Raw genomic sequence first — 20,616 nt, forward strand, 5'->3', positions numbered from 1 at the left:
AAGGAGGTGGCCCTGGAACTGAGTGCTGGAATCTGAGTATTGATTTTTACTTGACTAGGAAGAATAGGGAACTCAACATATATGAATAAATTGGTTTTCAGAAAACAATTGAGCTAGAATATAGGGAGGGCTGTGTGTCAAGAAGTGACAACAGACATCACCAGAGAGCAAGGCAAGGGTAAAGTCACAAAAGTCCCTGGATATCAGGATAAAGAATTTGGACTTTACCTTAAAGGTAATATGGAGCAAAGATTTTTGAAGTAAGGAGAGATGCTGTCAGATGTATTTCCATGTGTTTCACTACTCCTCATTGCAATAATCGTACTAAAACTTTACGTAGATTGGTGAGGAAAATGTGTAACTTGGTTGTCAGGGCCTAGTTTCAAAATATAAGTCCTCATCCTAGTTCACTGTATAACCCGGATAAGGCGTCATTTCCTCTGCTGAGCTTTGGAACTTCATTCTTAGCAGGAAGGGATTGTAGGCTTCTAAAAGTCATTCCATCTCTGAGCCTATGGTTCTGTTTATATGCTTTAACTAGATGCCTTGGGGAGAAAAATTTAATATTTTCTCTGCATCTGTCAGAAATAATTAAAACTTCCAATTCTAACCAATCTAAATTCAGTTCTCCTCTGAGATTTTCTAACATTTAGGTCAGATGCCAGGAAACTAGCTTCTTGAAATAAAACTACCCAAGCAGAAGTAGCAAGGTTTTTTTCCCCCTCTCTTTGGGATGGGAATACAGGTGGGAGGAGGGGGTGATAGAATGAGTCTTTTTCTTGCAGTTGTGATTCCAAAGAATCCCTATCCTGCATCTGATGTGAACACTGAGAAGCCCAGCATCCACAGCAGCACCAAAACTATCTTGGACCATCAACCAGGGCAGAGGGGGCGTAAACCAGGAAAGAAGCGGGGCCGGACACCCAAGCCCCTAATTCCCCACCCCATCTCTACCCCATCCAAGTCAGCTGAACCTTTGAAATTCCCAAAGAAGAGGGGTCCCAAACCTGGCAGTAAGGTAGGTAAAAATGTGGGTTTCCTAGAAAGGGATAATGGGCTTTAAAGGGATAACTCACCCATATCCATCCATCTTGGAAAGGGGCATGTCTGGCCCTATTTTCCACCTTGTGTATGCTTTTAACAGGAATCTCCTAGATTGTCATCCCTGCTTAGCTACTTATCTGGGTGTTAGTAATATCAGAGATAGGATGGTATGGATAAGAAACAAACTTTGACCTTGAAAGCTACTCACATTTGCGGGAATTCTGGTCTAATGTCTTCCCTAGATGGAAGACCCCACTCCTAATTGTTAAGCTACCCAGAGTGGATGCCCAGGCACATGAACAGAAAGAAAGAGAAAATTGACTCTATAAATGTATTTCTTTTTCTATCCCTGCCCCTTCTTTTTAAAAAGAAAGAATTATTGAATAACTTGTAAGTATCGGACTCTGTATCAGACACCATTACATACATATTACATAATGATCACAAAACCCTAGGAGATGAGTAGTGTTTATGTTATCTGATAGTTAAGAAATTTGAGACTTAGATATGTGAAAAGACTTCCCTAAGGTCACATAGCTAATAAATGGCAAAGGCGCCAGAGATGGGGCTCCAGGTGTTCTGGTTCCATGGTCACTGCTGCCCAACCATGGGTACCATGAGCACTCTCCCACATTTCCTGAAGAAGATAACAGTTATCTCTAGTGCAGGAAAAGACTACTGAGTTAAGCTTCACTGAGCACTGTAACTGCAAGTACCACCTTTTAGTCATGACCAGTTTTTCATGCATGTCTTCCCTAGGGAAACCATTGATAAGAAAATTCCTCAGCTGTTTCTCTACAGCTTCCTTTAGCATCACCTTCTCCACTCACCTCTTGTCAAGGGATTTCTTTGCAGATCCCTCCTGAACTAGACTTCCTCAATTTTAATGTGGAAATGATAGCTAGTTCTCTTTGGGCACCCCATCCTAATCTCATGAGTTCCTTCCTAAGTTTGGTTGGTTGGTTAAATGGTTGACTGATTGGTTTTGTTCTGTTTATTAACTTCAGCTGACTTCAGTTCCTCTAGAATATAAGCTGCTCAAGGTCAAGAATCTAATCTTATTCTTCTCTTTTTCTCCTGTGGTACCTTATATCTCAGTCTCTTTGGAGATGTTCAATATGTGCAGGATGGATGATTTTAGTTATGATGTTCTAATTGGGATTATCTCTTAATTGGCTTTGAATTCTTGATATCACATCCTGATCTTTCTGTGTAACACATATGATCCTGATCTATCTACCACTAACTCCTAACCCAGGTCCTGATTCATTTTTGTCTCCACTACTCTCTTCTTATTCTTCTGCTGTGGAGAGAGACTGAAGGCTCTAAAGATTCCAAGGCCAGAAAAGCCATGCATTCGATGATGTGAAGACATTTTGAGGACATCAGATTAAAGAGGGAGAAAACTTGTAAGGTTTCAAAGACAGAACCAGAACCAAAAAGTAGAAACTCAAGCAGACAGGCTTTGTATCAACATATGAGGAATAGTTAAATCTATCCCAAACAGATGTATTGACCTGAAAAATAAAAAAAGGTGGAAAGGAAAGAGAGAAGGAAGGAGAGAGGAATAGTGATGTACCATCACTAGAGGCATTTTGTCAGGGACTGGATGACCCGTATGGGAGGGATGTTTTCAGGAAGAGGGAAGTAGGAGAGGGATGGTTGGATTAAGTGGCCTATGATTCTGTGATTGCCTCTGCTTTGCTTCCTCAAGCAGTCCTAAACATAGTAATAACCAAAGTCTCCTTTCTTTCCAACCCTCTTGAAAACAAGAATTCTCTTATCCGGTATTTTATGGGCTGGCATTTGACTCGCAAATTCTCCCTCCTATCCTTTTGCCTACTTTTATAAATGAATATGCCTTCCACTTAACCCATGACCTTTCTGTTCCTTTCTGAAGCAGAGTGGTTTCATGATGAGAGCAGAGGCTTCGAAGCCAACAAACAGGTTTATATCTCATCTCCATTTGTTACCACATGTGTGACTGTGGGAAACTTTGAATAAGGTTCTGAGCCCCAGTTTTCTCACCAATAAAGTGGATATGAGGTAATATATGAAGAGATATAATGAGTGTAAATGCACCTATCTCAAAACAGTAATGCCTTCCATCTCTCTGTTTTCTACTACTATATTTGGGCACCAGGCATTTTCCTTCAGGGACCCCATGAAATCCTACCACTAATTCCATGAAGATGAACTGCCATTTCCTTTCCTTCCTGACCCCTTGCATATTTAGACTTTTACTTTTAGCAGTATTAGAAAAAAAAAATAAGGAGGAAATGTCTATGTCCCATGTATGCTTTGAATGTTTCTTAAGTGTTTGCATGCTAGCTTCCACAGACAAGGCCATCTTATATATGCCCGTTGTCACTGGTACTATTGCTTTATATAATACACTCCTAGAAGGCAGACAGATTTATATACCTCCCAGCAGTGGACCCTACATAGGACATTTAGTAAAAAAGGGATTTCTGGATCTCAGTGATGATTATGTTTTTCTTGCACTCATAACGGCTTTTAGAAAACTTATTTCTTGAAAGGAACCTTCTGGGATCTTATTCCCCTAGAGACTGCCCCGAACAGCATAGAGAAGATATTAGATTTTTCTCGAATCATTTTCATTACTTCCCCCATTATTGGGTTTCTGTACTGTGTGCCTCATTGAAAATATTTATTGAGACTTATTATATGGCAGTTGCTGTGCTAGAAATGGTACTCAGACTCAGAACCTCAAGGAGCTCCAGGCTAACAGAGGACACCAGTGTCTAAATATATATGACAATACATTGTGACAGATTCAACACAAAGTACAGAGGTAGCACAAAAGAGACAGTAGAAGAAATCTAGAAATATTTCCTGGAAAAACATATATTTATGAAGTAAAAAAAAGAAAGAAGGGGCATTCCGGGAAGAAAAGACAGTTTATTACTGTAAAGGCATGGCCGAGGTAAAACCACAGGGTTTTTAGAGAAGTAATTTAGTTAGAGATTAAACCTTAGAGTATAAAGTTTAAGATTGGAAATGGCAGATGATGAGCTAGAGGTAGGCAGAAGAACGAGTTTGTAGTTAGGGGAAGGAGAAGCAAAGTACAAAATAACATCAAAGTAGACTTAAAACCTCAGCATTTTTTTTTCCCGTTTTTGCTGTTGTCTGCTCAACTGATAAAGAACCTGGAATTTCAAAGGATAGTATTGAATCTAGTATAAAAGACTGTGCATTAAGCTCCAGCTCAATAGGAGCCCAGAGTCTTATACATAAGTTTAGAAAATTTTTACTAAGCCACTACTATATGTAAAGTGCTGAGCAAGATTCTGTATGGAAAACCAAGATAAAACACAGCCCCGTCCACAGAAATATTTCCATCCCATGGGTGAATAAAGGGCTAGGAAAGAGGAATCAGAAGACAAGTTACCTGTCACGGGTAGCAAACTTCTCCCCATCCATTTTGACAGAGGAAGCCTCGGACTTTGCTGAACCCACCACCCACCTCACCAACAACCAGCACCCCCGAACCGGATACCAGCACTGTACCCCAAGATGCTGCCACCATCCCCAGCTCAGCCATGCAGGCCCCCACAGGTAAGAGCAGATCATGGGATCAGCTGCCACAAGCCCCAGGCCCCCCTATCTGTCCTTTATCTTATCTTGCACCAGCAGTTAGCCCCCCAGTTAACCTAAATCAAATCTTTAAACAGATGTTTTATCTTTGGCATTTGAAATCGTTTCAGAGAAACCTTCATCCTTTCAAAACAATGGAAGAAACTTGGATAGATATCCTGTGAACTCGGAATTGGGGAGCTGGGGTGTGGGGATAGGACGGAAGTGGAGCTAGCACCAGGAGCACCCCCATCCCACCCCACCCCGTGCCCAGTTTGTATTAATACCCATCCTTTCCAGTTCTGAGTGCTCCCTTTTTACTGATCCTTTCTAGCATTACAATAATCCTGCCATCCCTCCAATATGTATGCAATTGCTCTGATTTTTTTTCTAGTGAAAATAGTCTTTATGGAATATTTAGAAAACAGGACTGTGGGACATGTTGCTCATTAAGAACTTTGGTACAATATAACACATGTGGGACAGTCAGTACCTGCCCAGTGCCCACAGGGCTATGCATTCGACAGCACAACTAGACACCCATTAGCTGCATAGGAAAAGCTTAGCAATTTAAAAATCATTCATATACTTTATAGATAAAATTTTTTCTGTAAGTTTTATTTCATAGTAGAGCTTACTCTTCTGACTTAAAGAAATAGCACAGAACTAAGCTAATCAGCTTGGCTTTTTGTATTTATTTTCTTTCTTTACTGGAGGAAAAACAGTAACAGTGAATTCAGCCTTTCAACAGCCACTTGTGTTTCACAGAGCTTCTAGTCAAACCCACGCAGCCTTTCCTCAGAGAAACCAGAGCTGTGAGCCTCTTCACTGCCTGGGGCTCTTAGTTGCACTCAGGGGTGCACACTGCGGGTAGCACAGAGCTCCTGCTACCGCAGAAACAGGATGCTCTGGGGGGCATTGTCTGCAGAGCCTGCTTTTGAGGTACTAGTTTCATGTGGTATTTTTTTCCCCTAAAGGAATCCTTTTTCCTATAGTGTAACTGCCACACAGTGTCATAGTTATTGTTTTCCTAGCTCAGGTCCCTTCCCCTCCCCAGCCTTCAGGCCCTCCCTCAGTAATTTGTGCTGCAGCAAAGTTTGAGGAAAATTGCATGACTGGTGAGACATCATCCTTGAGAACTTTGCTCTCAATCAGGTAAAATAAGAATAGCAGTTACAGGCTTCATTTCTGGGATCGTATCAGCAAAACAGTCCAACTCAGGATCTTGTACTGGCTTCTTTTTTACTTGAATTGGTAAACTCTCCTAAACTCAGTTCTGATGGAACCTTAGGCCTCCTTTCTTGTGACACATTTCAGTGGCTTGGTTTGATCTGGCTCATCCCCACTTTGTGCAAGACTGGTCTTTTGGTGTAAGCTTGATCTTAAAAGCTTGGACTCTTCAGTGAATGGAAGCAGAGGAGGAAATGCCTTTTGCTCCCCGAGGTAATAGGTTTTGCAGCCATGGTTCCACCTCCAGAGTATATCTCAGTGTCTTAGCTGCTGAGCTCAAAGTCATCCCGCATCTCCTCGTTAGTGAGCGAGGACTTGGCAGCGTCATAGCATTTCTGTGGGGCAGATATATACATGGACAGTTTTGTTTGCCGACCCCTTTAGCTCACTCTAATAAGGCCCCTCTTCAGCCTTTTTAGACCTTGATGGGAAGGAGTTTTCACTGTGTTCTGAGGTACTTTTTACATCTGAGATTCCATTCATGGGACATTACGTAGGCTAAGAAAATCCACCATCAGGAAGGGTCAATAGTTTTCATAGAACTGGAAACAGTGTGTTTGAAGATATCTTTCTCCTCCTACCATCACCTCTAATCCAAGTAGACCAGCATTGCTGGGCTGTAAAGAGTAACTGCCACAATGGAATCACTGGCATCCCGCCAGCCTGGTGACACGTGTGGCAAGGTGACTTTCTTCAGGTGCTCCTGAATGAATCGCTCCATGTTGGCCTCCAGGTGGGACAGCAGCTTGTTCCACATGTGCTTCACCTCAACAGCTGGAGCAGCACGGGGCTCACCTAGGACTGGAACAGAGCCAGCAAGAGCAGGCAGGGGGGTTCTGGGGTTTTTCCCTGTGCATTGTTTTTATGGGGTCAAGCAGGGGAGGAAGAAAACTCTTAAAGGCTGCTGGCTCTGCACACACCAACTGATTAAGCAGAAGAGGCACCAACCACAATGCTATTAATTCCTCTTACTAGCAGCTGAAACTTGAAGAATTCCATTTTTCTCATCTTTACTCTTCAATGTTAAACTTTTCAAGAAATCCACAACTTCTAGAAAATCATTCTTGAAGAAGTCATGGGACAGTTACGTGAGAGCACTGGCTGACATTTTAGGATGGGATTCCACAAAGTCTGTTGAAAGCTGGAGAGAACGTCCACCAACACTGAAATCCAGAGCTACAGTTCATTTCCAGTGAGAGCCTTCACCTTCTTTTCAGGATGATGAGGGCAAAAACCAGTCTGTAAAATCCCAAACAAAACTCTGGCTAATTTTTCTTTTAAGTCCTCGATAGTGGCAAACCTTGGTACTGTGAGAGTGAACTTGATTTTGGAGACCAGCCAGTGAACATTTGATTCAGAGCAGTGTGGTGGCTGCAGTGGGCAGGTAGTAAACCAGGGTTATGTATATCTGTTTCCATTTCATAAACCAGCCATCTATGAAGGTAACTTTAGAAGAGCTACACCGCTGGAATCCCAATGGGATTACTGTAAAGAACAAGACTCATTTCTTACGTTGTAAAGAGACATGTGAAACCTCACTCTGGTTATTCTGTAGATCCTCCACCTTCTTTAAGCAATTGGAATGATCTCCAGGGAAGTTAGCAGAGTCTTTTTCTTAGGAGTTAAGTATGTCTCCACCCAAATCCTAGAACATTTGAGTTTCATGGGAAGGCCAGCTCTGGTTTCTTCTCCACATAACCTTTGGGTCCTATTACAAAATTTCTCCAAATATATTATCTGCATCTAAGCCCAGCCAGTTGTTGGGTTAGCTTCATGCAAGAGTATCATTAAATTAATGAACAGTGGCCTTTGCTCCTAAGCTCCATGGATGAGGAAGAAAAAACAGATAAACACCTTAGTAACCATACTGATTATATGTTTTCCAACCTCATGGCATGTCCCCTAGATGCTTATATATTTGCTTGGTTTATCCACATCATTCTAGATACCACTAAGGGACTTGTGCACCTTTTCAACCTTACCTAGAAGACCCACAGCAATGACTGTACCTCACTATTCCATTTAAGGGATGCAGGTTCCATTAAAATCTGACCGTCACTGAGCTGGCATCCCTTCCTCAACCTGACTCTCACAGCCTAAGAAAAGTGGGAACTTGCTTTCCATCTCTGTTTCCTGCTCCTGGACAGACTATAGCAGTTTTGACCATTCATTGTGTGGCTATCCTCTACCTGGGCCTTGGCTCATTCTGTGTGTCCTTGACATCACTTCCCTTTCTAAGCCTCAGTTTCCACACTTATGCAGTGGAAACATTAGATGAAGTTACCGTTTACAGACTCTTCAAATGTGAACAGTAAAAGCTATCATGGATTGAAAGCTATGTGCCACACTGTATCCTTTATACCTCCCTCTCATTTTTTTAACTGCACAACACTTTTTAAGAGTTAGTTTTTTTTTTTTCAGTTATATACATGCTCATAATTTAAAGGAACAATATGTTTTTAAGAATTACGACAAAAACAAAACAGACTGGTCACCTTTTCCACCTGTCATTTCTCACTAAATGCAATCACTTTTAATTCAGCTATTCTTTTATTTACCTCCAGATGTGTGAATGGCGTGTTGATATTGCTAATTGTTTTTATGCTTCAGGTATTTTTTAACTGACAACCCACTTTAGAAGTTGAAAATTTAACTCTTCTTAATCTCCTTGTCCCTTACCCACCCACACATACTTCCCTATTTTAATACCATGATATTATAATTTTGATTAGATTTCAGTATTTTGTCTTTTTTTTTTTTTAAGATTTTATTTATTCATGAGAGAGAGAGAGGCAGAGACACACGCAGAGGAAGAAGCAGGCTCCATGCAGGGAGCCTGATGTGGGACTCAATCCCCGGTCTCCAGGATCATGCCCTGGGCTGAAGGTGGCACCTCTGAGCCACCCGGGACGCCCAGTATTTTGTCATTGTAATTTGTGGCATACTGTTCTCAACTGAGCCAAGTAGTGTACTATGATTACTTTTCCTTTGTTGCACATGTTTTCAGAGTAAATCTTGTTGATTTCTTTATGTGTGTATTTTGCTAGTACTAATTCAACCTTAAGCTCTCACTACTGTGTACATATCTCTTTATGTCCAAGCACTTTATATATTCTATCATTTCATACTGTCATGAAGAGTCTCTTCTGAAGCCTGCTGAGTTCCTTGACATCTTCTTTACCTCCCTTTCGTATTATTCCCAGTTTGCTACTTCCCCTGTCTTTGTTTTCCCATGTAAATCTTACATTGCATGTTTAATTTTACATGAAACCTGTTTGTTTTCTTCGATGTTCTCTTCATCCCTAGTGTTCTGCAGTCTTACCTAGGATGAGACACTGCCATGCTGGCCCTTGTGTGTGCCCATTCATTTAGTTTCTTGAAATTTTCTTAAAATCTTTCGTCAGGGATTTTCTCCTTCTTCTTTGTCTCTCTGCACTCCTCCTGACACACATTGTTCATGATGTTGAACCTCTTGAACCTGTCCTATAATATTCTTAACCCTCTTTAATCTTCTCCTTATTCTCTTTGACTTTTTGCTCAACTTTTTTCAAAGCTTTCCTCAACTCTATCTTCCAAATTTTGTATTGAGTTTCTCATGTCTAGCATCTTACTTTTAAGTATCATTATTCATTACTCTAGTGGCATTTTCCAATGGGTGTTTGGTGGGAAACCAGTCCTGCAAAATGATTGCATAAAAGAATTTTACATACATTTAGGATATTTGTCACATACATTTAGGAAAGGCTTATGCTCTACTTCCCCACTCTTGGATATTTGCATCTGCTAGCTCTTTTTTGTTTTCTGAATTTTTACTAGACTGTTTTTTCAGGTTCACAGCAAAATTGAGCAGAAGGTCCAGAGATTTTCCATATACCCCTGTCTCCACACATGCATAGGCTTCTCCATTATCAACATCCCTTACCAGGGTAGTAACTACATTTGTTTCAAGTGATGAACCTCCATTGAAACATCATTATCATTCAAGATCCATAGCTTACACTACGGTTCTCTCTTGGGGTTGTACATTCTATGGGTTTTCACAAATGTATAATGATATGTATCCACAATTCTAGGATCATACAAAATAGTTTACCTGCCCTAAAAATCCTCCATGCTATGCCTATTCATCCCTCCTTGCCCCCTAACTCCTGGCAACCACTCATCTTTTTACTGTCTCTATAATTTTTCCTTTTTCAGAATGTCATAAAGTTGAAACCATGCAGTATGTATAGCCTTTTCACCTAGTAATATGCATTTACATTTTCTTCATGTCTTTTTCATGGTTCATTTCTTTTTAGGGCTGAATAATATACCATCGTCTGGCTATACCACAGTTCATCTATTCACCTACTGAAGGACATCTTGGTTCCTTCCAAGTTTGAGTAATTATGAATTAAGTGGCTATAAACATTCATGTGCAGGTTTTTCTGTGGACATAAATCTTAAATTCCTTTGGATAAATACCAAGGAATAAGATTTCTGGATCATATGGTAAGAGTGTGTTTGGTTTTGCAAGGTACTGCCAAACTGTCTTTTCCAAAGTGGCTGGACCATTTTGCACTCCCATAAGCAATGAATGAGAGTTCCTTTTTTCACATCCTCGCCAGCATTTGGTGGTATTAGTGTTCTGGATTTTGGCTGTTCTAATAGATGTGTGGTCGTATTTCATTGTTTTAATTTGCATCTCCCTAATGACATACAGGGGAGAGCATCTTGTTATATGTTTATTTGCTATTTGTGTATCTTTTTTGGCAAGGTATCTGTTTAACAGCACTGACCCAATTTTTAATTGGGTTGTTCATTTTCTTATCATTGAGGGTTTTTTAAATTCTTTGTATATTTTGGAAAACAGTTCTTTATCCGGAGTGCCTTTTAAAGATATTTCTTCCCACTCTATGGCTTTTCTTCTCATTATCTTGATTGTCTTTCACAGAGCAGAATATTTTCATTTTAATGAATCCAGCTTATCAGTTATTTCTTTGGTGGTGTATCTAAAAAGTCACTGCCATACGCAAGGTCATTTCATTTTTCTCCTAGTTTATTTTCTAGGAGTCTTATAGTTTTGAATTTTACATTTAGGTCTGTAAACTATTTTGAGTTAATTTTTGTGAAAGTTGTGTATACGGCAGTCCCGGTGGCGCAGTGGTTTAACGCCGCCTGCAGCCCAGGGAGTGATCCTGGAGACCCGGGATCAAGTCCCATGTCAGGCTCTCTGTATGATGCCTGCTTTTCCCTCTGCCTGTGTCTCTGCCTCTCTCTCTCTCTCTCTCTCTCTCTGTCTCTATGAATAAATAAATAAAATCTTAAAAAAAAAAGTTGTGTATAGTCTATATCTAAGTCTCTTTTTTGCATGTGGCTGTCCAGTTGTTTAGCACTTGTTGAAATGACTACGTTTTTCTTTATTATATTGCCATTTTTCCTTTGTCAAAAATCAGTTAACTATATTTATGTGGGACTATTTCTTAGCTTTCTATCTGTGCCACTGATCTATTTGTCTATTCTTTCACACTATCTTGACTACTATAGCTTTATAGTGAGTCTTGAAGTTGGGTAGTATCAGCCCTCCAGACTTGTTCTTCTCCTTCAAAATTGTGTTGACTATTTAGAGGTTTTTTTGCCTTTCCATATAAACTTTATAATCAGTTTGTCAGTAGCCATAAAATAACCTGCTGGGATTTCAGTTGAAGTTGCATTGAATCTGTAGATTAAATTGGAAAAAACTGACATCTTAACAATATTGAGTCTTCCCGTCCATGAACATAGGATCTCTCTCCATTTATTTCATTTTCTCTTCTTTTATATTTTATTTTATTTTATCATGATAAGTGTATTCTTTAATCCCCATCACCTATTTCACCCATCCCCCCACCGACCTCCCCTCTGGTAACCAAACCGTTTGTTCTCTATAGTTAATAGTCTATATTTAGTCTGTATTATAATATTAATTATAGTATTAACTGTATTAAGAGCTTTTTATTATTATTATTTCATTCACCAGAGTTTTTAGTTCTCCTTTTTTGAAAATATTTTATTTATCTGAGAGACAGAATGAGAGAGAGCATGAGCAGGGAGAGAGGCAGATAGAGAAGGAGAGGCAGACTCTCTGCTGAGCAGGGAACCCAATGCTGGGCTCAATCCCTGGGATCATGACCTGAGCCAAAGGCAGATACTTAACTGACTGAGTCACCCAAGTGCCCCTGTAGTTCTCCTTATATAAGTCCTGTACATATTTTGTTAGATTTATACCTAAGTATTTCATTTTTAGAAGTACTAATGTAAATGGTATTGTGTTTTTAACTTCAAATTTCATTTGCTCCTTACTGTTATATAGGAAAGCAATTGACTTTTATGTATTAACCTTGTATCCTACAACCTTATTGTAATTGCTTATTAATTCCAGAATTTTTTTATCAATTTTTTCATATTCTCTACATAGACATTTCTGTCATCTGTGAACAGAGATAGTTTTATTTCTTCTTTCCCAATCTGTATACCTTCCTAATGTGTTTCCTTATCTTATTACATTAGTAAGAACTTCCAATACAATGATCAAAAGTTGTGACTTGACACCAGGGTGGCTCAGTCAGTTAAGCATCCAACTGTTGATTTCAGCTCAGGTCATGATCTCAGGGTCATGAGATTGAGCCCTGCATCAGGCTCCATGCTCAGTATGGAGTCTGCTTGAGATTCCCCCCACCCCTTTGCTCCCCCTGACCTCCTGCTCACTCTCTCTGTCTAAAATAAGTAAAATCTTTTTTAAAAGAGAGAAGTTATGGTTAGAAGGAACATGCTTACCCTGTTCCCGATCTTAGTGGGAAAGTTTCTAGTTTCCTACCATTAAGTGTGTTAGCTGAAGTTTTTTTTCTAGATATTTATCAAGCTGAGGAAGTTCTCCTATATTCCTAGTTTGCTGAGAGTTTTTAATCATAAATGGGTCTTGGATTTTGCCAGAGGTTTTTTGTCATCTATTAATATGATTATGTGATAGTTCTTCTCTAGCCTGCTCATGTGACAGATTACATTAATCTATTTTTAACTGTTTTGAACCAGCTTTGCACACCTGGGATAAATCTCATTTGGTTGTAATGTATAATTCTTTTTATATATTGTTGGATTCGATTTGCTAATAATTTTGCTGAAAATTTTTGCATCTGTGTTTATGAGAGACATTGATCTTTAATTTTCTTGTAATGTTTTTGTCTGGTTTTGGTATTAGGATAATGCCAGCCTCCTAGAATGAGTTAAGAAGTATTCTCTCTGCTTCTATTTTCTAAGAGACTCTAGATAACTGGTAAAATGTATTTCTTAAATGCTTGGTAGAATTCACCAGTGAATCCATCTGAGTCTGGTGCTTTCTATTTTGGAAGGTTAATTATTGATTCAATATGTTTAATAGATATAGGCCTATTCAGATTATCTTTTTCTTCTTTATGAGTTTTGAGAGATTGTGGATTTCATGGATTGGTCCATTTCATCTAGATTATCATATTTGTGGGCCTAGAATTATTCATAGTATTCCTGTGTTATCCTTTTAATGACCATGGATCCATAGTGGTGTCCTCTCTTTTATATCTGATATTAGTAATTTGTGTCATCTTTTTAAGAAATTAGTCTAAAGGGTTATTGATGTTAATCTTTTCAAAGAACCAGCTTTTGGTTTCATTGATATTTTTATTCTTTTTTTAAATTTTTATTTATTTATGATAGTCACATAGAGAGAGAGAGAGAGAGGCAGAGACACAGGCAGAGGGAAAAGCAGGCTCCATGCACCGGGAGCCCGACGTGGGATTCGATCCCCGGTCTCCAGGATCGCGCCCTTGGCCAAAGGCAGGCGCTAAACCGCTGCGCCACCCAGGGATCCTGATATTTTTATTCTTCTATAGATTTCCAATTTCAGTGTCACTGATTTCTGCTCTAATTTTTATTATTTCTTTTCTTATGCTTACTTTAGTTTTAATTTGCTCTTTTTTCTAGTGTTCTAAAGTAGAAGCTTAGATTGTTGATTTCAGATCTTTCTTCTTTTCTAACACATACAGTGCTATATATTTCCTCCCATCCATGGCTTTTGCTGCATTCCAGAAATTTTGTGTTTTTATTTTCATTTAGTTCAAAATATACTTAAATTTCTCTGGAGATTTATTCTTTGACCCATGTGTTATTTATAAATATGTTGTTTAACCTCCAAGTATTGGGGGATTTTCCACCTGTCTTTCTGTTACAGGTGATTTTTTTGTTTAATTCCATTGTGGTCTAAGAGCAAATATTGTACAATTTCTGTTCTTTTAAATTTGTTAAGATATGTTTTATAGCCCAGTATATGGTTCATCTTCATGATGTTTCATATGAGCTTGAGAAGAATATGTGTTCTGTTGTTGTTGAGTAAAGTATCCTATAGATATTGGTTATATCCAGTTGATTGATGGTAGGATTGTGTTCTTCAATGTCCTCAGCGATTTTCTGCCTGCTGGATCTGTCCATTTCTGAGAGGGATGATGACGTCTCCAATTATAATAGTAGATCCATCTGTCTATCCTTAGAGTTCTATTTTTACCTTTCATATTTTGATGGTCCTTTGTTAGTTGCATATAAGGTAAGAATTGATATATCTCCTTAGATAAATGACCTCTATATCATTTATGTAATGTTTCTCTTTATCTGCAGTAACTTTCCTTGCTCTGAAGTTTACTCCATCTCAAATTAATATAACTATCCCCACTTTCTTTTGATTAGTGTTAGCATAGTATATCCTTCTCTACCTCTTTACTTTTAATCTATATGTCTCTTTATATTTAAAGTGGATTTCTTGTAGGCAACATATAGTTGGTTCTTGTTTTTTGGTCCACTTTCAGAATCTCTGTTTTTAATTGGTGTAGTTAGGACATTGGTATTTAAAATGATTATTGGGGCACCTGGGTGGCTCAGGCACTTAAGTGTCTGATTCTTGGTTTCTGCTCAGGTCATGATCTCATGGGCCATGGGATTGAGCCTCACATTAGACTCTGAGCTCAGTGCCGGGTCTGCTTGAAAGATTCTCTCCTCTGCCCCTCCCCTTGCTTGCTTGTGCTTACTTGCTCACTCTCTCTCTCTCTCTTTCTCTCTCAAATAAAGAAATCTTTTTTTAAAAAGGGATTATTGCTATAGTTGGTTAAATAGCTTCCATTTTTGTTGAGTTTTCTATTTGTTGTCTTTATTCTTTTTTTTTAATTTTATTTATTTATTCATGAGAGACACAGACAAAGAGAGAGGCAGAGACACAGGCCGAGAGAGAAGCAGAATCCATGCAGGGAGCCTGTTGTGGGACTCGATCTGAGGACTCCAGGATCACGCCCTGGGCCAAAGGCGGGCACTTAACCACTAAGCCACCCAGGCATCACAGTGTTGTCTTTATTCTTTATGTCTATTTTTGTCTTCCACTTTTCTCTACCTTTTTCTTTTAGATTTTAGTTATTTATTTGAGAGAGAACACAAGCAGGGTAAGGGGCAGAGGAAGAAGCAGACTCCCCACTGAGCGGGGAGCCCAGTGCATGGTTTGATACCAAGACTCTGGAATCATGACCTGAGCCTAAGGCAGATGCTTAACTGACTGAGCCATCCAGGAGCCCCTTTTTCTCTTGTCTTTGGTGGTTTTAATTGAGCATTTTATAGGAGTCCAATTTTTCTCCTTTTTAGTATATGTTATACTTCTTTTTTATTTTTTAGTGATTACCTTAGAGTTTACAATATACATTCATAACTAATCCAAGTCTACTTTCAAACAGCACTGTACCACATCACAGATATAACAAATAATCCTAATTCCCCCTTTCCATCCCTTGTATGATTGCTGTCATTCATTTTACTTATACATAAGTATAAATAAGCATATACACACACATAAGCATACACAAATACATTTGTTGTTATTTTTATTTTGAAGAAACTGTTATCTGTCAGACCAGTTAAGAATAATAAAATTAAGTTTCTTTTTTGCTTTCATCTATTCCTTCTCTAGTGCTTGCTTTCTTTATGTAGATTTGAGTTTCTGATCTGTATTATTTTCCTTCCCTCTAAGGAGTCCCTTGAACCTTTCTTCCAATGTAACCTATTATCAGCAAACTCCCTCTTTTTTTTTTTTTTTTTTTTTTGGTCTGAGAAAGTATTTCTCCTCCACTTTTGAAGGATAATTTCACAAGGTACAGAATTCTAGGTTGGTTTTCCCTCAACACTTATACCACAGTATTTCCCTGTGGTCTTTTCCTGCTCACATGGTTTCTAAGGATGTTAATTTTTATTGTTGCTCATAAGGGGGCTTTCACCTCTGGTTTCTTTCAAGATTTTGTTTTTAATTTTTGATTTTTTGCATTTTTATATACTATGCCTTATTGTAGGTGGTTTCTTGGTATTTTTCATGCTTGGTATTCTCTGATCTTCCTGAATCTGTGATTTGGTGTCTGATACTAATTTGGGGAAATTCTGTCATTTGTCTTCAAAAATGTCTTTTGTTCCTTTCTTCTGCTGGTATTCCTACTGTGTGTATATTATACCTTTTGTAGTGTTTCCATAATTCCTAGATAGTCTCTTGGGTTGTTTTGTTTTGTTTTGTTTTGCAGTCTTTTTTCTCTTTCCTTTTTTAGTTTGGCAAATCTCTATTGAAATACCATCAAGCCTGGTGATTCTTTTCTTGTCCATGCCCCCTAATGAGTCTACTAATGAGCCCATCAAAGGCATTCATTTCTGGGGCACCTGGGTGGCTCAGTGGTTGAGCATCTGCCTTTGGCTCAGGTTGTGATCCTGGGGTCCAGGGATTGAGTCTCACATCAGGCTCCTTGCAGGGAGCCTGTTCCTTCCTCTGCCTGTATCTCTCATGAATAAATAAATAAAATCTTTTTTTAAAAAGGCATTCATTTCTATTATAGTATTTTTTTATCCCTAGCATTTCTTTTTGAGTCTCTCTCAGAATTTCCATCTTTCTGCTTACACTGCACATCTGTTTTTCATGCTGTCTACTTTATCCATTAGAGCCCTTAGCATATTCATCATAGTTTTAAATTTCCAATCTAATACTTACAGCATCCCTGCTATGTCTGAGTCTAGTTCTTATGATTTCTAGTCTAAGACTAGTTTCTTATGCTTGTGCTTTATCTCTTAAAACTGCAGTTTTTGTCCTCTAGTATACCTTGTAATTTTACTCTTGATAGCCAGACATAAAGTAGTAGGTAAAAGGAATTGTTGTAAATAGGCTTTAGTAATATGATGATAAGGTGCTGAGGGAGAAAGTATTCTATAGTCCTGTGATTAGGTCTCAGTCTTTTAGGGGGCCCATGCTGTGAACTTCACCAGTATTTCTTATCCTCCCTTGCCCTTAGATGGGACAGGATGACTAGAGAGGGCTGGAATTGGGTATTTCCCTTCTCCTAGTTAGGTTAGGCTCTGACCAAATCCTGGCAGGGCAAGCTCTAGTAAAATAATTTTTCCGGAGGGCAGGCCTTGTTAAGAAGAGTAGAACACTCTAGCATGTTTTTAAATGGTTCCTTTTCCATGCCCAATGCTTTTCCATGCCCAATGCATGAGGGGATTTTCTCCAATATTCACTATGAGAATGTTAGTTGATCTCCTGAAGGTAAAACTCTTAGAAAAGTATGGGACATCCCCACCCCCGCCCTGAGTGGGTCCCCCTGGAGTCTTTAACTCTTAGACTCGTCCACACTAAACTTCCAGCAATTGGTCAGTTACAGTTTAGATTTTCCTACCTTGGCACTGGTTACTGTGGAGGTTTCTGCTTGGCAAAATGTGATTTTCTGTACTCACCTATCTCTGCAGTTTATCCTGTAACCTCACTCCTCTGATGGATCTAAAAAGGATTGTTAATCTTTTCATTTGTTCAGCTTTTCATTTGTTGTTAGGATGGAGTGGCCACTTCCAAGCTCCTTATATACTGAATCCTTCTCCAATTTTTTTATAACCTCTAATTTCATGGGCACAGCACAAAACCAAAACATGACAGTTATAAATATCTTTACAACCTTAAGATAGGGAAAGAATTTCAAAACAAAAAAAAAAAAAAAGAATTTCAAAACAAGACAAAAGCATGACCCATAAAAGAAAGGTATATAACCTTTCATATACCAAAAAGAGTAATATCAATATATTCAACTGTATTAAAATTAAGACAGTTCATCTCTCTTCCACATGGCATCATTGGGGTGGCTCAGCTGGGGCCAGAGGATCCAGTTCCAAGAAGGTTCGTTCACATGGCTAGCAAAACTGGTGCTGGTTCCTCTACACAGACCTCTCTAAAAGGTAGCTTGTGCTTCCTCATACCATGGTGGCTGCATTCCAAGAGCAAGTGTCCCAGGAGACAGGAAGTGGAGGCTTCCATTTAAGACTTAAGCCCCAAAATTAGTATAGTGTCATTTTCACCATATTCTACTTACTTAAGCAGTCGTAGAGTTCAGATTCAAGAGAAGAATAGACCGTACTCTTCTATGAGAAGAGGGTCAAAGAATTATGGACCATATTTTTAAATCCCTTCACTCTACTCTCTGGACATAAATTATTTACATTTTGCCTGCTTGGGAAATTTATTCTTCTTGCAAGATTCTCCATTTAAAGTCCCATCCCTTTACAACATCAGGCTCTGGATCTAGGATCTCATCAGCTATATCAGATCCAGTTGCAAATGAAACCTCTCAGGTGCAATTCTCAAGTTTAGTAGCTCCTTGAGTGTACTTGTTCTCAATCTGAAGATCTGTGAACTAAAGAAAAATGTTGTCCACTCCCCACAGGTATAGGATAACTTACAGATATACCCATTCAAAAGGGAACAGTCACTGGCTTGTAGAAATTCTGAAATCCAGCTGGGCACATGTTGCCAGTTCCTTAATTAGATCCAATACTACTTTCCTGGGGTTTTCCATGGGTCTTAGTTTTGTCTTCTGAATCATCCTTCCTTTTCCATAAGAAAACTAAGGTTGCTTTCTTGGTCTTCATCCCATCTGGAAAAGGTTTGGGTCTAAAGGATTCTTTCATTTTGTACCATTTCTGTCCCTTTTAATCTGAGCTGACAGTGTTTATGAATGATTCTCTTAGAAACTTGAGGGGTTTTCTGTGACTACCATTGAGATTTCCTTCATTAGACAAAAATCACAACCTTGAATCTTTTAAAGGTAAGCCCTTCCCTACTTTGGGCTTCCAGTATGGCTGCTAGGAGACAATGCCTTTAGGATTCTTAAAAACTTACCGTTTAAGGGAAAGAATCTGCAAAGCTGACCCTTAAGATTCATGGAGGGCCTTTTGGTCAGAAGGAATCTATGAAGCATAGTCTTAAGTCATTCTAGCCCCTTAATAAATTATTTTATTGCCCCACTCTGTATTTGATCCTTTCTTAATTTAGAATTGTTTGTCTTCTGGAAGGGCTAGAAATGAGAAGCACTTTTATTTGTGGAATCTATGAGTCCTGGGCTTTTTTATTTTTTATGTTTTTTTTTAAACTCATCACTCTCATTTTGCATTTTTATCATAGGCAGTAAGAAGCCACCTGGCACTTTAATTACTTCGTCTGGAAATCTCTATCTACTTCACTGAGTCCACCGGGTACACTTACTTCCTGGTTCCACGTTACTGCAGGTGACAGTGTTGTCAAACTCTGCATCACTACCTTGCAAGTGTCTCCCATCCTTCATCTTCCAATAAGATTTTCCTCACTTGCCTTAAGTGCTCACTGGCAGCCTCCTCAAAACCTTGTAGGCTTCCACTCTCAAGTTTCTAAAAGAAGCCTTCTGGTAAAAGCATTATCAGGGACAGAGACAGTACAAAACAAAAAGAATCCTTTGATTCTGCCACATTCTACAGGCTTCTACTTCAGCCCTTTATGCTTTCACTCCTACCCTTTTCATGGCCCTGTATTGCTGCTTTCTGCTTCCCAGTCCCAAAGCCAAAGCCATGTATGTTATGCTTTTATTACTGTAGCACCCTATTTCTGGTACCACAGTCCCTTCCACTAATCCTTTGCTACACAGCAAACCACCACCAATTGTGTCTGCTCTACACAGTGTCAGCTGACATGGTTGACAAGGATTGGAGGACCCACTTCCACCAAGTGGCTAACAAGTCACTTGTAGCTATGGATTTCACTCCATGTGGACTTTGCCACAAGGTGGTGGGTTCTACTCACACATGGTAGTTGGGTTCTAAGAGTGAATGTCCCAAGAAAGCGGAAAGTTGTTTTGTGGGGAGGGCCACATTTTTAAAGGTTTTATAGTTTAGGAGCACCTGGGTGGCTCTGTCAGTTAAGCATCTGCCTTCGGCCCGGATCATGATCTCAGGGTCGTGGGATCAAGCCCAGTTTCAGACTCTGGCTGCTGGAGATTCTCTCTCTCCCTCTGCCCCTCCCCACCACTCATGCTCACTCGCTCTGACTCTGTCTCTCTCAAATAAAAAAATATATCTTTAAAAATAATACTAAAGGTTTTATAGTTTGCCTTTTGTATTTCACACTTCAATTCATGTAGAATTTCTTTTTATAATCATCACTGGGCTGGTTATATTTTTTCTTTTCATATGTTTTAATTAAGTAAAATTTACATGCAGTGAAGTGTGCGTATCTTAATGTACAATTAGATGAGTTTTAATCTGTGTAAGCACCATGTAACCACAACCCAAGTCAAAATAAAAGTCATTTCTACTGCCCCTAGAAGTCATATCATACATCCTTATGATCAGCCTTCTCTCCTACCTTTATTCTGATTTCTATCACTGTAGATTAGA

At 39.0% G+C, this 20,616-nt stretch overlaps 1 protein-coding gene and 2 pseudogenes across 17 annotated transcripts in view; 1 reads left to right on the forward strand and 2 right to left on the reverse strand.

The window, feature by feature from the left end:
- SCMH1 (Scm polycomb group protein homolog 1) overlaps positions 1-20,616 on the forward strand; it is a 177,539-nt gene that overhangs the window by 133,853 nt on the left and 23,070 nt on the right. For 16 of the 17 annotated variants that reach the window (XM_072771672.1, XM_072771673.1, XM_072771679.1 and 13 more), the window contains 2 exons: positions 786-1,018; positions 4,497-4,623. The exons of the other annotated variant lie outside the window; for it this stretch is intronic. In XM_072771672.1, coding sequence (XP_072627773.1) covers positions 786-1,018; positions 4,497-4,623 — 360 coding nt within the window. The remainder of the gene's footprint in view (positions 1-785; positions 1,019-4,496; positions 4,624-20,616) is intronic. 17 annotated transcript variants of the gene reach the window in all.
- On the reverse strand, positions 5,363-6,625 carry LOC140602344 (protein-associating with the carboxyl-terminal domain of ezrin pseudogene; annotated as a pseudogene).
- On the reverse strand, positions 6,386-19,532 carry LOC140602305 (protein-associating with the carboxyl-terminal domain of ezrin pseudogene; annotated as a pseudogene).

Source organism: Canis lupus, chromosome 13 (genome assembly GCF_048164855.1).
Source record: "Canis lupus baileyi chromosome 13, mCanLup2.hap1, whole genome shotgun sequence".
Lineage (NCBI taxonomy): Eukaryota > Metazoa > Chordata > Mammalia > Carnivora > Canidae > Canis > Canis lupus.